The following is a 22974-nucleotide window of genomic DNA, read 5'->3' as shown; positions in this document are numbered from 1 at the left end:
AGTGGGTCACTGTCAGAGTTCCTCTCTGTTATTCCTGTCATCTGGCGCTCCGACTCCCGCCTCTGACGGCGTGCGTAACGAGACTAAGCGACAGCTGACGTTAAAGTCACTGAAGCGGCCACTCTGAGAAATGTTCTCTTTGCGTCTCTTCGCCTCTATTCCACGCGTCGTCCCGTCGAAGCGGATTGATGCAGACCGATATGTGACTCACCGCCTCGCAGTCTCATGGCAGAGTGTAAAATAGTCATGGTTCCCCTCCAGGCCTATAAGCTATTAAAATAACCCTTTATTAGAATTTACAATGAGAATACACACTAATTAGCCACATCATTAAGTGCTCATTTGCAATTTTACTCAACTGCAGAGAGTATAGGGTACCCTGAAGGGGTAAATCAATCAATCAAAGTTTATGTATATCATACTTGCCAACCTTGAGACCTCCGATTTCGGGAGGTGGGGCGGGGGCGTGGTTGGGGGCGTGGCTAAGAGGGGAGGAGTATATTTACAGCTAGAATTCACCAAGTCAAGTATTTCATATATATATTTTACTTAATTTAAGAATATTTTTCAACATATTGAGCAAAAATGTCTCTTTTTTTTCTACCAAGGAAAGTGCACTTGTTATTAGTGAGAATATACTTATTTTAAGGTATTTTTGGGTTCATTGAGGTTAGCTAACTTTACTTGTTTTGGAAAGTCTTGACCAGACAAATTTTCTTGTTCTATTGGCAGATAATTTTCACTGAAAGTCAATTATTTCTTATATATATATATATATATATATATATATATATATATATATATATATATATATATATATATATATATCCCCGCGACCCCGAAGGGAATAAGCGGTAGAAAATGGATGGATGGATGGATGGATGGATATATACATATATATGTATATATATATATATATATATATATATATATATATATATATATATACATAAGAAATAATTGACTTTCAGTGAATTATATATATATATATATATATATATATATATTAGAGATGCGCGGATAGGCAATTATTTCATCCGCAACCGCATCAGAAAGTCGTCAACCATCCGCAATCCACCCGATCTAACATTTGATCAGAACCGCATCCGCCCGTTGTTATATATCTAATATAGACGATGCAAGGCATTAGTGAGGTTATAAAGCTTTTGCCTGTTAAAGAAAGGAGACTGATCCAATGCAGCACAGACATTCGTGTGCCACGTTGTCACGGCCCAGACGCACACCAGTGCGCAATCATATGGGAGCCGCGCTGAGCGCACCTCCAAGCGCGTCTCGCTGCCGGCGACGGCCGGGTATATGGGCCCGAGGCTCCAGCGCCATCCATTTTCAGGGCTAGTTGATTCGGCAGGTGGGTTGTTACACACTCCTTAGCGGGTTCCGACTTACATGGCCACCGTCCTGCTGTCCATATCAACCAGGGTGAGCCCCACCCCTTTCGTGAGCGCACTGCGCGCGGAGTGACCCCTGTTACGCGCCCCCGGCAAGAGGGGTGGCGGGCAGGTAAGCTGCGCGCGCGGAGTGACCCCTGTTACGAGCCCCCAGCCACGGGGGTGGCGGGCAGGTAAGCTGCTTACCTGCTGCGCGTGACGCCGGCCGCGGCGAAGGCGGACGAGGCGGGGTGCCGGTGCAGTGGGCGCGGTGGTGACCCTGGACGTACGTCGGGCCCTTCTCGCGGATCGCCTCAGCTGCTCCCGGTGGGGCCCTCTCGGGGGAAGGGGCCTCGGTCCCGGACCCCGGCGAGGCGTCCCTTCTCCGCTCCGTAAAAGTGTCCATCTCTTCTTTTTTTTTTCTTCTGTTGTGGCATATGCTGCAGGTGCCTGCTCGTTTTTCGTATGTGGGTAACAACATTTAACTATGTATATATATTTCCCAATTGGTTTAACTGCCACCCGCCTGAATCTATTTAAAATCTATTTTTTATTTTTTTCAACCGCCCGACCCGACCCGCGGATAAAATCTAATTTTTTTAAATTTCATCCGCCCGATCCGCGGATAATCCGCGGACTCCGCGGTTGTGCCCGCAAACCGCGCATTTCTAATATATATATATATATATATATACATATATATATATATATATATATATATATATATATATATATATATATATATATATATATATATAAATAAAATAAATACGTGAATTTCAGTGTTCATTTATTTACACATATACACACACATAACACTCATCTACTCATTGTTGAGTTAAGGGTTGAATTGTCCATCCTTGTTCTATTCTCTGTCACTATCTTTCTAACCATGCTGAACACCCTCTCTGATGATGCATTGCTGTGTGGCACGCACAAAAGTGCTTTCATCAAATGCACTAGATGGCAGTATTGTCCTGTTTAAGAGTGTCACAACATTGCTGTTTACGGCAGACGGACTGCTTTACTGTAGACGTTCTTTATATTGTGGGAAAGCGGACTCAGGTCTGCATGGAGCTGGAGCCCCCTCCAGCTCCGCCTGAATTTCGGGAGATTTTCGGGAGAAAATTTGTTCCGGGAGGTTTTCGGGAGAGGCGCTGAATTTCAGGAGTCTCCCGGAAAATCCAGGAGGGTTGGCAAGTATGATGTATATAGCCCTAAATCACGAGTGTCTCAAAGGGCTGCACAAGCCACAACGACATCCTCGGCTCAGATCCCACATCAGGGCGAGAAAGAACTCAACCCAATGGGATAACAATGAGAAACTTTAGAGGGGACCGCAGATGTGGGACGGACAATTGGCCTGGTGATTAAAAGGGGTGTGGCGTCCATTAAAAGCCTCTATTTAAAGGGGAACATTATCACAATTTCAGAATGGTTAAAACCATTAAAAATCAGTTCCCAGTGGCTTATTATATTTTTCAAAGTTTTTTTCAAAATGTTTACCGATATCACCCAATATCTATATATACAGTCGTGGAATTAACACATTATTATACCTAATTTGGACAACCAGGTATGGTGAAGATTTTTTTTTAAATTAATAAAATAAAATAAGATAAATAAATAAAAAACATTTTCTTGAATACAAAAGAAAGTAAAACAATATAAAAACAGTTACATAGAAACTAGTAATGAATGAAAATGAGTAAAATGAAGTGTTAAAGGTTAGTACTATTAGTGGAGCAGCAGCACGCACAATCATGTGTGCTTACGGACTGTATCCCTTGCAGACTGTATTGATATATATTGATATATAATGTAGGAACCACAATATTAAAGGGGAACATTATCACAATTTCAGAAGGGTTAAAACCATTAAAAATCAGTTCCCAGTGGCTTATTTTATTTTTCGAAGTTTTTTTCAAAATTTTACCCATCACGCAATATCCCTAAAAAAAGCTTCAAAGTGCCTGATTTTAACCATCGTTATATACACCCGTCCATTTTCCTGTGACGTCACATAGTGAAGCCAACACAAACAAACATGGCGGATAGAACAGCAAGCTATAGCGACATTAGCTCGGATTCAGACTCGGATATCAGCGGCTTAAGCGATTCAACAGATTACGCATGTATTGAAACGGATGGTTGTAGTGTGGAGGCAGGTAGCCAAAACCAAATTGAAGAAGAAACTGAAGCTATTGAGCCATATCGCTTTGAACCGTATGCAAGCCAAACCCACGAAAACGACACGACAGCCAGCGACACGGGAGAAAGCGAGGACGAATTCGGCGATCGCCTTCTAACCAACGATTGGTATGTGTTTGTTTGGCATTAAAGGAAACTAACAACTATGAACTAGGTTTACAGCATATGAAATACATTTGGCAACAACATGCACTTTGAGAGTGCAGACAGCCCAATTTTCATCAATTAATATATTCTGTAGACATACCCTCATCCGCGCTCTTTTCCTGAAAGCTGATCCGTCCAGTTTTGGAGTTGATGTCAGCAGGCCAGGGAAGCTAGGGTCGATAGAGGGTTTAGCTCGCTCGTCTGCGGGAACAAACTGCCGCCATTGCTTGCCGTGCTACCGAGGTCCTTTGTCCCTGAATTGCTCACACACTCCGGCAGATTCAATGGGGGTCTGGCGGCAGATTTCTTTGACTTTATGGTTGTAAATGCATCTGCTTTGAGTGTCGCAGGATATCCACACATTCTTGCCATCTCTGTCGTAGCATAGCTTTCGTGGGTAAAGTGTGCGGAACAAACGTCCAATTTCTTGCCACTTTGGCATCTTTGGGCCACTGGTGCAACTTGAATCCGTCCCTGTTGGTGTTGTTACACCCTCCGACAACACACCGACGAGGCATGATGTCTCCAAGGTACGGAAAACAGAAAATAACAGAGCTGATTTGACTCGGTGTTTGAGAAAATGGCGGATTGCTTCCCGATGTGACGTCACGCTCCGAGAGCGAATATTAGAAAGGCGTTTAATTCGCCAAAATTCACCCATTTAGAGTTGGGAAATCGGTTAAAAAAATATATGGTCTTTTTTCTGCAACATCAAGGTATATATTGACGCTTACATAGGTCTGGTGATAATGTTCCCCTTTAAGGAAGTACAAAATCTAAAGACAAATGTGAGAAATGTGAGGTATAAGATTGTAATTGCAGAGGAAGATAGTTGAGGTGAGTTTATTCAAACAGACAATAAGCCTGGTAATTGAAAGAAATGTGGTGTCTATTAAAAACCTGTATTTAAGGAAGTGCAATCCTTAGTTCCGGTAATAATAATTATATATTTAATTTATAAGCGCTAGGGGTGTAACGGTACACAAAAACTTCGGTTCGGCACGTTCCTCGGTTTTGTTCGGTTCATTTTCGGTACAGTAAGAAAACAACAAAATATACACTTTTTGGTTATTTATTTACCATCTTTGTAAACAATGGCTTTATCCTGTTAACATTGGGAACACTATAATAATTCTGCCCACGTTAATCAACATTAAACTGCCTCAAGCTGTTGCTCATATTAAATTAAATAAAATTTGTATCTACATATAAAAAATGCAACAAGTCAACTCATCATTTATTACAGCATTTGGGAAGCCTGTAGTTGATTTTTATGATGTAAATGTTATATTTTTATCAACATGTGATAGCAGGGACCCTGCCATTCAAAACTAGGCTGCTGCATTACTAATGATTAATGTAACTATAGCTGAAAAAATGGTACAATAGCAATAGGAGAGACTATTCATCCCTGAACACCATGGAGTGCATGTAGGTTTAATGTTGCACTTACATTATTATATCAACTATCAGAGACAGAAACTCTTCATTTAACATAATGTCCTTTTTTGCTGCTTCAACACAGCTCAATCAACACAGAAAAAGGTCAAGTGAGATAACAGACAGACAGGGCTTTGCTGTCCGTAACACACACACCGCAAAAGGAGCTAACGTTACGCTAAAAGCTAATTAGCCTTCACCTCAAGCCAGGACTGCGAGCGAGCTGAGCTGCCTTTTATGTCACTGCTGATTGGCTGTTACCGCTCTGAATACGCACTGCTGATTGGCTGTTACCGCTCTGTTTGTAACCAATCAGATGGTTGTGTGGGTGGAACAATGCTGGGTGCTGTGTAGACTACTGGCAGAGGCAGAATGAAGGGGAACTCGTTCGGTACACCTCCGAACCGAACCGAAACCCCCGTACCGAAATGGTTCAATACAAATACACGTACCGTTACACCCCTAATAAGCGCCTTTCAAAAAACCCAAGGACACTTTACATTATACAGATAAAATAATGGGAAAAAAACCCGCCTTCCGCCCGAGTGCAGCTGGGTAGGCTCCAGCACCCCCCGCATACTTGCCAACCTTGAGACCTCCGATTTCGGGAGGTGTGTGGGGTGGGTGGGCGTGGGCGTGGTCGAGGTGGGACGGGGGCGTGGTTGGGGGCGTGGCTAAAAGGGGAGGCGTATATTTACAGCTAGAATTTACCAAGTCAAGTATTTCATAGATTGTATATATATATATATATATATATATATATATATATATATATATATATATATATATATATATATATATATATATATATATATAATACCAAACAATAATATAAATCAACTAGAGAATGGAGTGTGACTAGATCCAAAATGTGTATGGTGTGTGACTATGTGTGGAAGTTATATATATATATATATATATATATATATATATATATATATATATATATATATATATATATATATGTATATATATATATATATATATATTTATATATATATATATATATATATATATACTGTATATATATATATATATATATATACTGTATATATATATATGTATATATATATATACATATATATATATATATATATATATATATATATATATATATATATATATATATAGCTAGAATTCACTGAACATCAAGTATTTTATATATATATATATATAATACTTGACGTTCAGTGAATTCTAGCTATATATATATATATATATATATATGTATTTTATTATATATATATATATATATATATATATATATATATATATATATATATATATATATATATATATATATATAAAATAAATACTTGAATTTCAGTGTTCATTTATTTACACATATACACACACATAACACTCATCTACTCATTGTTGAGTTAAGGGTTGAATTGTCCATCCTTGTTCTATTCTCTGTCACAATCTTTCGAACCATGCTGAACACCCTCTCTGATGATGCATTGATGTGTGGCATGCACAAAAGTGCTTTCATCAAATGCACTAGATGGCAGTATTGTCCTGTTTAAGAGTGTCACAACATTGCTGTTTACGGCAGACGAACTGCTTTACGGTATACAAAAACGTGACTGCTGTTGTTGTGTGTTGTTGCCGCGCTGGGAGGACGTTAATGAAACTGCCTAACAATAAACCCACATAAGAAACCAAGAACTCGCCCTCCATCATTCTACAGTTATAACGTGATTGGGCAGGTATGCTGTTTATGTTGTGGGTCCATGAGAACCTGAGTCCGCCTGAATTTCGGGAGATTTTCGGGAGAAAATTTGTCCCGGGAGGTTTTCGGGAGAGGCGCTGAATTTCGGGAGTCTCCCGGAAAATCCGGGAGGGTTGGCAAGTATGACCCCCCCGTGACCCTGAGAGAGACAAGTAGTAGAAAATGGACAAATCAACAAAGGATGAAATCAACATGTACAGCTAAAATAACAAAGTAATGATAAAACAAGAAAGGATAAAATGTAAGAAATAAAGGACCGTGTAGAGGCAGTTACAGATAACAATGTTACTTACTTCTGGGAGCCTGGAAAAGAAGTTCAGCAGGTTTTTAGAAGAATTAACATATAGATCCACCACATCTGTGTTTGTTGGAGAGTAAACTTGGAGGCTGTTTGAAGACTCTTACGCCATAATCTGCCCGTGTTGTGTTTGTTTCCCAGATCTGCAATGAGAATGTGTGCCTCGGGTCGGTGATGATGCCCAACCTGCACGCCCGCAAGCCAGACGAGGTCCGGAGCGAAGAGGAGCTCCTTCCCCTGGCCACCGACTTCATCGACCAGTACTACACCTCCATCAAAAGGCAAGAAATAACAGACGTTACGTTTGGAAACACATTTTTTTATGAGCTTTGGCCCATTTTGGATTAGACTACCAGTATCGACTTTTTATCAAGTCACTGTTTCCACCTTTCACAAATTAATAATCACCTCTGCCGAGGCTAAGGAGGTTACTTTTTCATTTCACTGCAAAAAGTGAAATCTAAGTAAGATGAAATATGTCAAATAAGGGTGATATTTGCTTATTTTCTGTCTGATAAGATAATTCTTCTCACTGAGCAGATTTTATGTTAGAGTGTTTTACTTGTTTTAAGTGTTTTGGTCCTAAATGATCTCAGTAAGATATTACAGCTTGTTGCTGAGATGTGATGACCTATATTGAGTAAAACATGCTTGAAACTAGAATATCAAGTGTTGCAAAGCTGTGTCATCAACACTCACAAGTATAAAACTACTTTTTTAAAGTCATCATTTCTTATTTCAAGCATGAAAAAAAATCAGAACAGATGACAGTTAAATGGACTTTTCTGTTTTATTTTCAATGAAACAATAGAAAAGATGTACTCATAAAGTAGTACAGTTGGCACAGTACAGTAAACTGACAGTTTATATTTAAACATTTAACATGTGACATTTCTAACAATTTTGAACAGAAATAGTTCAAAATTCTTCAAAATCACAATTTTGGCCGGGGGCGCACTAATATGCGCACTAATTGACTGAAAGAGCACGCACTTGGCGCGATGATGTCATGTTATCCATGGAAAAATGCATTTTTAGACAATATGATTTGCCTGAGCGGCTAGGAGACCCCGAGAGTAACAAGCGCTTGCATACCTGCCAACTACTCCGGTTTTCCCGTAATTATTACGGTTTTCATCAACCTATTCCGGGTTACGGTTGCAGTGATAAAAAATACGGTTTTTCATTCATTAAAAAAATATATTTTTTTAAAAGTTTTATTCACGAAATTGCGTAACAACAATGACAATCGACACTGCTTCCCGTAACTTCCTATCGAGCCATTCCGAATGCCATGCGCGAGGATATTTATAGCACCGCTGCCAAGCACGAGGCACCAGTTGCCATTGTTTCCAAACGAGCGAGCGATCATGGAATCAGCCGGAGAAAAATCGCAAACGAGTCTTAAACCGAAAAGAAAACTGCAGTCATTCCGTGAAGAATATTCAAAAGCCTATCCGGGAATAATTATCCCTTCCAAAAAGGGTGAAAACTACGTGAATTGCACCTTGTGCAGACAAGATTTTTCCATCGGACACGGAGGAATTAGCCATGTAAAAGACCACGTTGGGACAAAAAAACACAAGTCTAATGCCGTTGCTAGCGATACAAGTGGAAAACTTTCAACGTTTCTCGTCGCCCAAACAGATTCTTTGGATGTGATAAATGCCGAAGTTTTATTTACGGAGGCAATTATTGAGCATGGACTTCCAATCGCACTATCATTTTTGCAGTATGATCAATCTGATAGAATACATTTGGATTTTAGCCACAAAAAGGTAATGACACCAATGTTATCTATTGGAATTGTTTAGTACTGTTATACTGTTAAAAGTGTTTATACTATTTATGCTTTCAAGTCCAAGTTGAAGAAATCTTGTTAAATGTTGACAGCATAACTACCAAAATACAGAAGTATGTCCTTAATATTTTTGCAGTGCTATTTCTGTTGAAAAGTTCAAATGATTACATTAGAGATGTGATGTGCCACTTTTCAAGTGTCTGATGGCTTCAATTCATTTTCATTCATTTTTCATATTTTGAATTCTTTTGAAAAAACTACATTTGAATTGTAATTCCATGCTATTGACAGGACTATTAATTTGAATGAAGTTAGCTTACCATGTTTACAGTATGATCATTGTGATAGAAATGTGAATTTTAGGCACAGAATATTTTTTACAATTGAACAAGGCAGTAGATTATACAAGCTTGGACAGAAAGTTAATAATGACACCAATTTTTTTTTTAATGGAATTGTTTAGTACTGTTTTACCATTTGTTTACTGTAAAAAGTGTTTATACTTTCAATGAACAAATTGAAGTCTTGTGAAAGGTTGACAGGATAACTGGCATTAACTGTCAAAATAATTTCAAACTATTGAAGTTAGCTTACAGAATAAACATGTCAATCAACCCATATGATTTTTGCTGTAATATTTTTGTTTTGAAAAGTCACTGTGACTGATAGAAAAGTGATGGTTTTAGCAACATTTTAACCTGTCTGAATGGTAATAATCATTTTGCGTCGGGGGGCGAAGCCCTGAACCCCCCACCAGGACTTTGTCCTGGACCTACCGGGGCCTGCGGCCCCTGGACCCTGGCTACTAGGTTTTTCTGATTTCAAAAGTTGGCAGGTATGCGGTTGCCTTGTTGCCTTTCCATTAAGAACAATAAATGAGTTTTTAGTATAAGTTTGCTGGTTTCAAGAAATGTAATGCCGAGCGCATATCATTATGTCAAGATAATGGCACTAGCATTTACTTCATTTAAGAATATTTTTCAACATATTGAGCAAAAAGGTCTCTTTTTTTCTACCAAGAAAAGTGCACTTGTTATTAGTGAGAATATACTTATTTTAAGGTATTTTTGGATTCATTGAGGTTAGCTAATTTGACTTGTGTCATATCTGTGTGATCATGTTTTGTTTTAGTCATGTTCGGTTTTGTTTTTGGACTTTTTGTGCACTTTTGTTTTGTTTTGTCACCATAGCAACCATTAGTTTTCACCTGTCACGTCACACACCTGTTTCACGTTTTGAGTCACGCACCTGCTTTCACTAATCATGTCTATAGTATTTAAGTTCATTGTTTTCAGTTTGTCGTTCTGGCGACATCCCACACTTATGCTCTGCACATTCCTGACACTTTTTTCATGTCCTTTTGTCCATGCCAAGTAAGTTTTGTTTATTAATGCCACAGTTAGTGTTTTTTGTTGTTCATAGTTTCTGCCTTTGTGCAAGTATTTGTTTTCATAGCCAAGTTGTTTCTCCGCCACTGTGCGCGCTTTTCGTTTGTACTTTTTGTTTTGATAGTAATAATAAATCATGTACTCACATTCCCGTCTCGCCCGAGCCAACTTTCCGTCGCCTTCCGGAACAGCAAACACCCAGGACCAAGTCGTGACAACTTGTTTTGGAAAGACTTGACAAGCCACATTTTCTTGTTCTATTGGCAGATAATTTTGCTTAGTTCAAGTAAAATACCCCTCATTTTTGTATTTTTTGTTCTTGTTTTTGAACACTGACTTTTTGCAGTGTTGCACGGCTTTGTTTGTTTTTCATTTGACATCCTGTCAACACTTTTTGATGTATCTATTCAAAATAGTATTTAAAAAATTAATATCTAACTTTATTTCTCGGACCTTTTTTTTTTTTTACTTTTACTTTTTTAATTTCTATTTTTGATTACTAATCATTTTCATAAACCTTCTAAACTAATAATTGTACCTTATTGAAAGGTTTTGTTTATCCAGTGCAACAGATTAGTATTTTTTTTTTTTTTTGATTCATTGTATCAAAAAAATGTAATTAACTTGAATGATTGTTTTTAATTAGATTTAATGTTGAACTTAAATATGATTTTGTTGATAGATTCTTATATTTCTGTTAATACAATCAAGCTAATAGTCCATTTCTATTTTCTTCTCTTCTTTTTTCATCCCTCATCTCTCGTCTCTTCTTTTCGTAGCGCAACTGTTGCTTTGGCATACACTGTCAGCTTGCGATCCATGTTGACCGGCCACATTTTAGTGTTGTCTCGGTACCAAAATTATTTTGATACTTTTCGGTAGTTTTCGGTGCTTTCCTAAATAAACAGGACCACAAAAAAGTTGCATTATCGGGTTTATTTTGACAACAAATCTTATGGTACGTTAAAGGGGAACATTATCACAATTTCAGAAGGGTTAAAACCATTAAAAATCAGTTCCCAGTGGCTTATTATATTTTTCGAAGTTTTTTTCAAAATTTTACCCATCACGCAATATCCCGAAAAAAAGCTTCAAAGTGCCTGATTTTAACCATTGTTATATACACCCGTCCATTTTCCTGTGACGTCACATAGTGATGCCAACACAAACAAACATGGCGGAAAGAACAGCAAGCTATAGCGACATTAGCTCGGATTCAGACTCGGATTTCAGCGGCTTAAGCGATTCAACAGATTACGCATGTATTGAAACGGATGGTTGTAGTGTGGAGGCAGGTAGCCAAAACCAAATTGAAGAAGAAACTGAAGCTATTGAGCCATATCGGTTTGAACCGTATGCAAGCGAAACCCACGAAAACGACACGACAGCCAGCGACACGGGAGAAAGCGAGGACGAATTCGGCGATCGCCTTCTAACCAACGATTGGTATGTGTTTGTTTGGCATTAAAGGAAACTAACAACTATGAACTAGGTTTACAGCATATGAAATACATTTGGCAACAACATGCACTTTGAGAGTGCAGACAGCCCAATTTTCATCAATTAATATATTCTGTAGACATACCCTCATCCGCGCTCTTTTCCTGAAAGCTGATCTGTCCAGTTTAAGGGACGGTGTGAGCCAAGACATCCAGGGGGTTTAGCTCGCTCGTCTGCGGGAACAAACTGCCGCCATTGCTTGCCGTGCTAGCGAGGTCCTTTGTCCCTGAATTGCTCACACACTCCGGCAGATTCAATGGGGGTCTGGCGGCAGATTTCTTTGACTTTATGGTTGGAAATGCATCTGCTTTGAGTGTCGCAGGATATCCACACATTCTTGCCATCTCTGTCGTAGCATAGCTTTCGTGGGTAAAGTGTGCGGAACAAACGTCCAATTTCTTGCCACTTTGGCATCTTTGGGCCACTGGTGCAACTTGAATCCGTCCCTGTTGGTGTTGTTACACCCTCCGACAACACACCGACGAGGCATGATGTCTCCAAGGTACGGAAAACAGTCGAAAAAAACGGAAAATAACAGAGCTGATTTGACTCGGTGTTTGAGAAAATGGCGGATTGCTTCAGAGAGCGAATATTAGAAAGGCGTTTAATTCGCCAAAATTCACCCATTTAGAGTTCGGAAATGGGTTAAAAAAATATATGGTCTTTTTTCTGCAACATCAAGGTATATATTGACGCTTACATAGGTCTGCTGATAATGTTCCCCTTTAAACATATGTTTCTTATTGCAAGTTTGTCCTTAAATAAAATAGTGAACATACTAGACAACTTGTCTTTTAGTAGTAAGTAAACAAACAAAGGCTCCTAATTAGTCTGCTGACATATGCAGTAACATATTGTGTCATTTATACACCTATTATTTTGTCAAAATGATTAAGGACAAGCGGTAGAAAAGGAATTATTAATCTACTTGTTCATTTATTGTTAATATCTGCTTCCTTTACACTTCTGTTAAAATGTAATAATCATTTATTCTTCTGTTGTTTGGATGCTTAACATTAGTTTTGGATGATACCACAAATTTAGGTATTAATCCGATACCACGTAGTCACAGGATCATACATTGATCATATTCAAAGTCCTCATGTGTCCAAGGACATATTTTTCTGAGTTTATAAACATAACATAAATGTTGAAAAAAACAAAAGAAGATTGACGTAATTGAAAAAATATTGACGTTACACTCCTGTACTTGGTATCATTACAGTGGATGTCAGGTGTAGATCCACCAATGGTGTTTGTTTACATTTTACATTATTAATGACAAGTGGTGGAAAATTAATTATTAATCTACTTGTTCATTTACTGTTAATGTCTGCTTTCTTTCTCTTTTAACATGTTCTATCTACACTTCTGTTCAAATAATAATAATAACAATAATGGATTAGATTTTATATCGCCCTTTTCTAATATTAGATACTCAAAGCGCTCACAGAGAAGTGAGAACCCATCATTCATTCACAAAATGTAATAATCACTGTGGAGGGGGGGCGTGGCCTGCAGGCCTGCCGCGGATCGGGGTGTTGCCAAGACCGGCCTCGAAGACAGCGACAGGTGCGTAGATGGCTCAGGTGGTCCTTGTTATCTAATCACCTGTCGCCTATATTAGCAGCAGCCGTGATGAGATGAGTAGTTGGAGAGAAAGACAGTCAGTTTGCTGGAAAGCAAAAGACTTTGCACTATTATATGAAAATAAAACAGTGTTATACCCGGAATTCCTGGCTCTCCTGAAAGTTTGTGGTGATCTGAAGAACCCACTAGAGGGCAACCTCTACATTTGCCTGCGTCCGCTCAGCAGCACCTCCAACTCCAACTACTCGTCTCATCACGGCTGCTGCTAATAAAGGCGACAGGTGATTACATAACAAGGCCCACCTGGGCCATCTACGCACCTGTCGCTGTCTTCGAGGCCGGGTCCTGGCAACACCCAGTTCCGCGGCAGGCCCGCAGGCCACGCCCCCCTCCACAATCACATATTATTCTGTTGTTTGATGCTTTACATTAGTTTGGGCAACCTCTACATTTGCCTGCGTCCACTCAGCAGCACCTCCAACTCCAACTACTCGTCTCGTCACGGCTGCTGCTAATAAAGGTGACAGGTCATTAGATAACAAGGTCCACCTGGGCCATCTACGCACCTGTCGCTGTCTTCGAGGCCGGTCCTGGCAACACCCAGTTCCACGGCAGGCCCGCAGGCCACGCCCCCCTCCACAATCACATATTATTCTGTTGTTTGATACTTTACATTCGTTTTGGACAATACCACAAATTTAGTACTGATACTTTTCAGCGGAGGTATAGTACAGAATATGATTCTTTAGTATCGCGGTACTATACTACTACAGGTGTGCCGTACAACCCTATGCTGGAATATTAGCTACAGTATCTAAAATAACATAGGTTCATGTGTTGACTGCAGGTATGGCTCCAAGGCCCACACGGACCGGTTGGAGGAGGTCACCAAGGAGATCGAGGCCTCGGGAACGTACGTGCTCAAAGACACGGAGCTAATATACGGAGCCAAGCACGCATGGAGGAACGCCGCCCGCTGTGTTGGAAGGATCCAGTGGTCCAAACTGCAGGTGCTGACCAGTATAATATCACTCCACACTGCCTGTAATGCCGTTTAAAACGAGGCTGTCGTGATCATTACAGGTTTTTGACGCGAGGGATTGCACAACAGCTCACGGAATGTACAACTACATCTGCAACCACATCAAGTATGCCACCAACAAGGGCAACCTGAGGTAAGTGTCAGGTTCAAACACTGATGACATCAATTAAACAAGACAGGAGGCAAAGAATTAAACAGAGACAGAATTCAATTTGGACTCAATATTGAGGAGAGTCGTCTGTACACCGTACCCTTGCACAGTATCTCAGCACGCTCTGCCAAAAGATTGCACACCTCCTTCTTTTATTTTGGACCCTCCCCGACCACATGGTCACCGCTGTTTCCAAAGGACAAAGGTCGCAAAAATTTCACAGAAAAGGTCGTAAACAATTCACAAAAAAGGTCAGTTCAAAAAGAGTTCGTCTGGAAATTGGGCAGATCCTACCATCTCTCCGCTTTGAAGTCCTTGGGTTAGAACAATATCTTTCTGTTGATTACCATACATGAGAGAAAACAGAAACACCTTCATCTTGCTTTCCCCCTACACCAGGGGTCGGCAACCCGCGGCTCCGGAGCCGCATGCGGCTCTTTGATCACTCTGATGCGGCTCAGCAGCTTACTTGCTGAACCCCCCAATTTTCCCGTGAGACTTCCGGATTTCAGTGCCTCTTGCAGAAAACTCCCGGGATTAATATTCACCGTTTTTCACCCTTACGGTTATAATAAGGGCGTGCCATGATGGTACACCATTTGGCGCCCTCTACAATCTGTTTTAACAGCGTACCAGCCCAACACTTGTTGTACAATATACATCTTCTGCTTGCACACGTACGTGACAGCAAGGCATACTTGGTCAACAGCCACACAGGTTACACTGACGGTGGTCATATAAAACAACTTTAACACTCTTACTAATAATGCGCCACACTTTGAACCAAAACCAAACAAGAATGACAAACACATTTCGGGAGAACATCTGCACCTTAACACAACATAAACACAACAGAACAAACACCCAGAATCCCATGCAGCCCTGACTCTTCCGGGCTACATTATACACCCCTGCTACCACCAAACCCCGCCCCCACCCCAACCCTGCTACCTCACACATCACCCCCCCCCCCCCCACCCCCCTCCCTCTGTGCGTCGGTTGAGGTGGGCGGGGTTTGGTAGCGAGGGGGGGGTATAATGTATCCCGGAAGAGTTAGGGCTGCATGGGATTCTGGGTATTTGTCCTGTTGTGTTTATGTTGTGTTACGGTGCAGATGTTCTCCCGAAATGTGTTTGTCATTCTTGTTTGGTGTGGGTTCACAGTGTGGCGCATTATTAGTAAGAGTGTTAAAGTTGTTTTTTTTTATACCGCCACCGTCAGTGTGACCTGTGTGGTTGTTGACCAAGTATGCCTTGCTGTCACCTACGTGAGCAAGCGGAAACCCCATACAACGTGTGGCTGATCAGGCACGCTGGCTGTAGTGGGTGCTATATGCTGTACTATCACGGCACGCATGACGTTGAGCCGTTCATTTAAAAACCCGCGTGCCGCACCAGCTTTCAAAATCCACGTAAAGGTGTGGGCAACGTGTCTGAGACCCCTGATTTATACATAGCACAAAGCAATAAAAAAAACTTTGCATGCAGTGATGTTTCATTTAAAATTCCCAAAAAATGTTGCGGCTCCCATTGTTTTCTATAATTTGTGAAACTGGTCAAAATGGCTCTTTGACTGGTAAAGGTTGCCGACCCCTGCCCTACACAGTGGAGTTTTACGAGCCTTACTCTTGGTAGGTTTCAAAGACAGCTTTTGTCTTCTCACCAGACCCTCAATGTAACACAAAGTTTTTGTGATCATTTAGAAACAATTATTCTAACAGTAAGAAAGTGTTCATCTTCCACACGTCCACCCAGACTTGACCCACTGGCCTCATCTGTCGGCGCTCGCTCTCCGCCGCTTAACTCCGCCTTCGACTCTAAGCAGCAGGAAAAGGAAAAAAGAAGTGGCTCTTTGCCTGCAGAGTCCTAATCGCTTGTGACGCTTCATCTTGACTTGTTGCAATGATGACTTCAGACTTATCAGTGAGCGCCTCCTGACCTCCAGGAGGACATTTTCTCTTGATAAACAGCAGCTGGTCTTCATTTGTAGCACCGACCAAACAAATTGCAACTTTGTTATCATCAATGTATCGTGCTGCTTGTTGTCCAAGGACACAAACATCTCATCTCCAAACATAATCCGAGTTAACGTTTCCATAACAACATAATCGCACCTCTTTTTGCTCGCGGTCTAAATATAAATATGACATAGTATATACAGGTAAAAGCCAGTAAATTAGAATATTTTGAAAAACTTGATTTATTTCAGTAATTGCATTCAAAAGGTGTAACTTGTACATTATATTTATTCATTGCACACAGACTGATGCATTCAAATGTTTATTTCATTGAATTTTGATGATTTGAAGTGGCAACAAATGCCCATCCATCCATTTTCTACCGCTTATTCCCTTTGGGGTCGCGGGGGGCGCTGGAGCCTATCTCAGCTACAATCGGGCGGCAGGCGGGGTACACCCTGGACAAGTCGCCACCTCATCGCAGGGCCAACACAGATAGACAGACAACATTCACACTCTCACCCACACACTAGGGCCAATGAAAATCCAAAATTCCATGTGTCACAAAATTAGAATATTACTTAAGGCTAATACAAAAAAGGGATTTTTACAAATGTTGGCCAACTGAAAAGTATGAAAATGAAAAATATGAGCATGTACAATACTCAATACTTGGTTGGAGCTCCTTTTGCCTCAATTACTGCGTTAATGCGGCGTGGCATGGAGTCGATGAGTTTCTGGCACTGCTCAGGTGTTATGAGAGCCCAGGTTGCTCTGATAGTGGCCTTCAACTCTTCTGCGTTTTTGGGTCTGGCATTCTGCATCTTCCTTTTCACAATACCCCACAGATTTTCTATGGGGCTAAGGTCAGGGGAGTTGGCGGGCCAATTTAGAACAGAAATACCATGGTCCGTAAACCAGGCACGGGTAGATTTTGCGCTGTGTGCAGGCGCCAAGTCCTGTTGGAACTTGAAATCTCCATCTCCATAGAGCAGGTCAGCAGCAGGAAGCATGAAGTGCTCTAAAACTTGCTGGTAGATGGCTGCGTTGACCCTGGATCTCAGGAAACAGAGTGGACCGACACCAGCTGGACTTCTGCTGAGTGGTCCAATGTCATGTTTTCTGACGAAAGCAAATTTTGCATTTCCTTTGGAAATCGAGGTCCCAGAGTCTGGAGGAAGACAGGAGAGGCACAGGATCCACGTTGCCTGAAGTCTAGTGTAAAGTTTCCACCATCAGTGATGGTTTGGGGTGCCATGTCATCTGCTGGTGTCGGTCCACTCTGTTTCCTGAGATCCAGGGTCAACGCAGCCGTCTACCAGCAAGTTTTAGAGCACTTCATGCTTCCTGCTGCTGACCTGCTCTATGGAGATGGAGATTTCAAGTTCCAACAGGACTTGGCGCCTGCACACAGCGCAAAATCTACCCGTGCCTGGTTTACAGACCATGGTATTTCTGTTCTAAATTGGCCCGCCAACTCCCCTGACCTTAGCCCCATAGAAAATCTGTGGGGTATTGTGAAAAGGAAGATGCAGAATGCCAGACCCAAAAACGCAGAAGAGTTGAAGGCCACTATCAGAGCAACCTGGGCTCTCATAACACCTGAGCAGTGCCAGAAACTCATCGACTCCATGCCACGCCGCATTAACGCAGTAATTGAGGCAAAAGGAGCTCCAACCAAGTATTGAGTATTGTACATGCTCATATTTTTCATTTTCATACTTTTCAGTTGGCCAACATTTCTAAAAATCCCTTTTTTGTATTAGCCTTAAGTAATATTCTAATTTTGTGACACACGGAATTTTGGATTTTCATTTGTTGCCACTTCAAATCATCAAAATTAAATGAAATAAACATTTGAATGCATCAGTCTGTGTGCAATGAATAAATATAATGTACAAGTTACACCTTTTGAATGCAATTACTGAAATAAATCAAGTTTTTCAAAATATTCTAATTTACTGGCTTTTACCTGTAATGTTTGAAAAGGTGTTTTGTATAAAAAGTGCAAAAGCAACAGTTTGAACAGTGTGAATTATCGTTTTATCTTAAGTACTGATGTCATTTGAATTCATGTTTTAATTTGATTAATCACGGGGTTGCTGTGGATTATTTAGAGCAGGGGTGCTCACACTTTTTCTGCAGGCGAGCTACTTTTCAATTGATCAAGTCGTGGGGATTTACCTCATTCATATATATCATTTATATTTACTTATTTATGAAATATATGTTTTTGTTAATAAGTTAAAGGTGTTTAATGATAATGCAAGCATGTTTAACACATATAGTTAATAAATTGAAGGTGTTTAATGATAATGCAATCATGTTTAACACAGTTAATATTGTTAATAAATTAAAGGTGTTTAATGATAATACAAGAATGTTTAATACATATTGTTAATATTGTTAATAAATTAAAGGTGTTTAAAGATAATGCGAGCATGTTTAATACATATAGTTAATATTGTTAACAAGTTAAAGGTGTTTAATGATAATACAAGCATGTTTAATACATATAGTTAATATTGTTAATAAGTTAAAGGTGTTTAAAGATAATACAAGCATGTTTAACACATATAGTTAATATTGTTAACAAGTTAAAGGTGTTTAATGATAATACAAGCATGTTTAACACATATAGTTAATATTGTTAATAAGTTAAAGGTGTTTAAAGATAATGCAAGCATGTTTAACACATATAGTTAATATTGTTAACAAGTTAAGGTGTTTAAAGATAATACAAGCATGTTTAACACATATAGATTTCTTTCTTTCATGAAGACAAGAGTATAAGTTGGTGTATTACCTGATTGTGATGACTTGCATTGATTGGAATCAGACAGTGGTGCTAAAAACGTCCGCATTTTCGAATGGAGGAGAAAAAAGTCCTCCTTTCTGTGCAATACCACATGAAAGTGGTTGGTTTTTGGCATCTTATTTGTCCAGCTTCTGTACTCCTTTGTATACACTTTACAAGAAATACATTGTCGGCAAACTCCGTAGCTTGCTAGCTTGTGCACGCCAGCTTTCTGAGACTCTTATTTTGTTAGCGCAGGCAGGATGAAGAAGCGCTTTTATTGTGCAACTGTGCAGTCGGTCTTTGGAGTTTTGACAACAGGTACGGCGCCAGAGTCTGTTGAAATAAAGTGTTTCTCGCCTCGGGTGCCGTGAATGTCAATCAAGTGACGAAAGTGACGTCATAGTGAAGATTTATGATCGCTCATTTTTAGGACTATTTTTTTAATGCCTTGCTGGTGATCGACTGACACACCCTCCGAGATCGACCGGTAGCTCGCGATCGACGTAATGAGCACCCCTGATTTAGAGTAAACATGATTATACAGTCGTGCTCATAAGTTTACATATCCTGGGAGAATTTACGATTTCTTGGCCATTCTTCAGAGAATATGAATGATAACACAAAAACCTTTCTTCCACTCATGCATGGTCGAGTAGTCAAAAAGTTACATTTTGGTCTCATCACTCCAAATGACTTTGTTCCAGAAGTTTTGAGGCTCGTCTCTGTGCTGTTTGGCGTAATGTAAGCGGGATACTTTGTGACATTTGCGCAGAAATGGCTTTCTTCTGGCCACTCGGCCATGCAGCCCATTTCTCTTCAAGTGCCTCCTTATTGTGCATCTAGAAACAGAGAGTCCTGTATTTCAGCTGAAGTTATTTGTGGATTTTTCTTTGCATCTCGAACAATTTTCCTGGCAGTTGTGGCTGAAATCTTTGCCGGTCTACCTGAATCCCTCATTTTCCACTTCTTAATCAGCGTTTGAACACTGCTGATTGGCATTCTCAATTCCTTGGATATCTTTTTATACCCCTTTCCTGTTTTATGCAGTTCAATGACCTTTTCTCACAGATCCTTTGACAATTATTTTGCCTTCCCCATGACTCAGAATCCAGAAACATGTGTGCAACACTGGATGAAAGATGCAATGGTCTGTCAGAAGCCCAGAAACTCACTCACCTTTTATACACACACATTCATTACAAGCAAACATGTCACAGGCGGAGATTTTGGAACCTTGATTAGCCCATACTTGCCAAGCCTCCCGAATTTTCCAGGAGACTCCCGAAATTCAGCGCCTCTCCCGAAAACCTCCCGGGACAAATATTCTCCCGAAAATCTCCCGATTTTCAGCCGGAGCTGGAGGCCACGCCCCCTCAGCTCCATGCGGACCTGAGTGAGGACAGCCTTTTTTCACACGGGAGGACAACAGGGTGACAAGAACTAAATCATCCAGACTAGAGACAAATTGTATTATTATGTTTATCTTACCTAAAAATAAATATATTTATTAATTTAAAAAAAATAAAAAAATAAAAATACATTTTTACTATATTTTGCTAAAAACATCAAAATTAATTGTATTTTTATTTTTTATTTTTTCCGACTCCTTATTACATGCAGCCATAGAATTATACATTAAAATAAACATATTTGAAAAAATTAATTTTAAATTATCATAATAATTTATTTAAAATGACCACATTTAATTATTAAAATAATTGCTTGTTTATCAACAACTTTAGCATTTTATTCATTACATTTTGAAGCTCTCAGAAGCCAAGTTATGTTATATTCCTTAATATTTATTTATGCAAGTTTGAAGTATCAATTATCCAAACACTGTTTTGTTTGCATATTTTCAGGATGCATATATATATATATATATATATATATATACATATATATATATGAAATACTTGACTTGGTGAATTCTAGCTGTCAATAAACTCCTCCCCTCTTAACCCCGCCCCCAACCCCCCACCTCCCGAAATCGGAGGTCTTAAGGTTGGCAAGTATGGATTAGCCATTCAAACCTGTTTGTGTCAACTTTTGTGAATGTTATCAGATCAAAGTCACTGAGGTATGTAAACTTTTGATCAGGGTCATTTGGGTACTTTCTTTTGTCATTTTGATTTAAAAAGAGTAAACACAGTTGTTTGCCAATAAATAGCTTCACACAACCATTAAGCATGAGTGGAAGAAAGGTTTTTGTGTTATCATTCATATTCTCTGAAGAATGGCCAAGAAATCATAAATTCTCCCAGGGTAAACTTACGAGCACGACTGTATACAGCGCATACTTGCCAACCCTCCCGGATTTTCCGGGAGACTCCCGAAATTCAGCGCCTCTCCCGAAAACCTCCCGGGACAAATTTTCTCCCGAAATTCAGGCGGACTCAGGTCCTCCACAATATAAAAAAGCGTACCTGCCCAATCACGTTATAACTATAGAATGATGGAGGGCGAGTTCTTGGTTTCTTATGTGGGTTTATTGTTAGGCAGTTTCATTAACGTCCTCCCATCGCGGCAACAACACACAACAACAGCAGTCACGTTTTTGTATACCGTAAAGCAGTTCGTCTGCCGTAAACAGCAATGTTGTGACACTCTTAAACAGGACAATACTGCCATCTAGTGCATTTGATGAAAGCACTTTTGTGCGTGCCACACATCAATGCATCATCAGAGAGGGTGTTCAGCATGATTCGAAAAATAGTGACAGAGAATAGAACAAGGATGGACAATTCAACCCTTAACTCAACAATGAGTAGATGAGTGTTATGTGTGTGTATATGTGTAAATAAATGAACACTGAAATTCAAGTATTTATTTCATATATATATATATATATATATATATATATATATATATAGCTAGAATTCACTGAATGTCAAGTATTTCTTATATATATATATATATATATATATATATATATATATATATATATATACTATATATATATATATATATATATGAAATACTTGACTTGGTGAATTCTAGCTGTAAATATACTCCTCCCCTTTTAGCCACGCCCCCGGCCACGCCCACGCCCACCCCCTCCCCCCACCCCCCAAAATCGGAGGTCTCAAGGTTGGCAAATATGATATAGGGCAGCACGGTGGGAGAGGGGTTAGTGCATGTGCTTCACAATACCAAGGTCCTGAGTAGTCCTTAGTTCAATCCCGGGCTCGGGATCTTTCTGTGTGGACTTTGCATGTTCTCCCCGTGACTGCGTGGGTTCCCTCCGGGTACTCCGGCTTCCTCCCACCTCCAAAAACATGCACCTGGGGATAGGCCCCTCCCACCTCCAAAGACATGCACCTGGGGATAGGTTGATTGGCAACACTAAATTGGTCCCTAGTGTGTGAATGTTGTCTGTCTATCTGTGTTGGCCCTGTGATGAGGTGGCGACTTGTCCAGGGTGTACGCCGCCTTCCGCCCGAATGCAGCTGAGATAGGCTCAAGCACCTCCCGCGACATGCGGTAGAAAATGGATGGATGGATGATTATATATAATTAATGTCAT

General features: G+C 40.0%; 1 protein-coding gene across 4 annotated transcripts in view; it reads left to right on the top strand.

Moving 5' to 3' along the window:
* Positions 1–22974, top strand: part of LOC133577220 (nitric oxide synthase 1-like) — a 214890-nt gene that overhangs the window by 88989 nt on the left and 102927 nt on the right. For all 4 annotated transcript variants that reach the window (XM_061930864.2, XM_061930857.2, XM_061930881.2 and 1 more), the window contains 3 exons: positions 7361–7500; positions 14346–14508; positions 14582–14673. In XM_061930864.2, the coding sequence (XP_061786848.1) occupies positions 7361–7500; positions 14346–14508; positions 14582–14673 (395 nt within the window). The remainder of the gene's footprint in view (positions 1–7360; positions 7501–14345; positions 14509–14581; positions 14674–22974) is intronic.

The sequence above is a fragment of the Nerophis lumbriciformis genome, linkage group LG38 (genome assembly GCF_033978685.3).
Source record: "Nerophis lumbriciformis linkage group LG38, RoL_Nlum_v2.1, whole genome shotgun sequence".
Classification (NCBI taxonomy): Eukaryota; Metazoa; Chordata; class Actinopteri; order Syngnathiformes; family Syngnathidae; genus Nerophis; species Nerophis lumbriciformis.
This window is presented reverse-complemented; position numbering and strand designations above follow the sequence as displayed.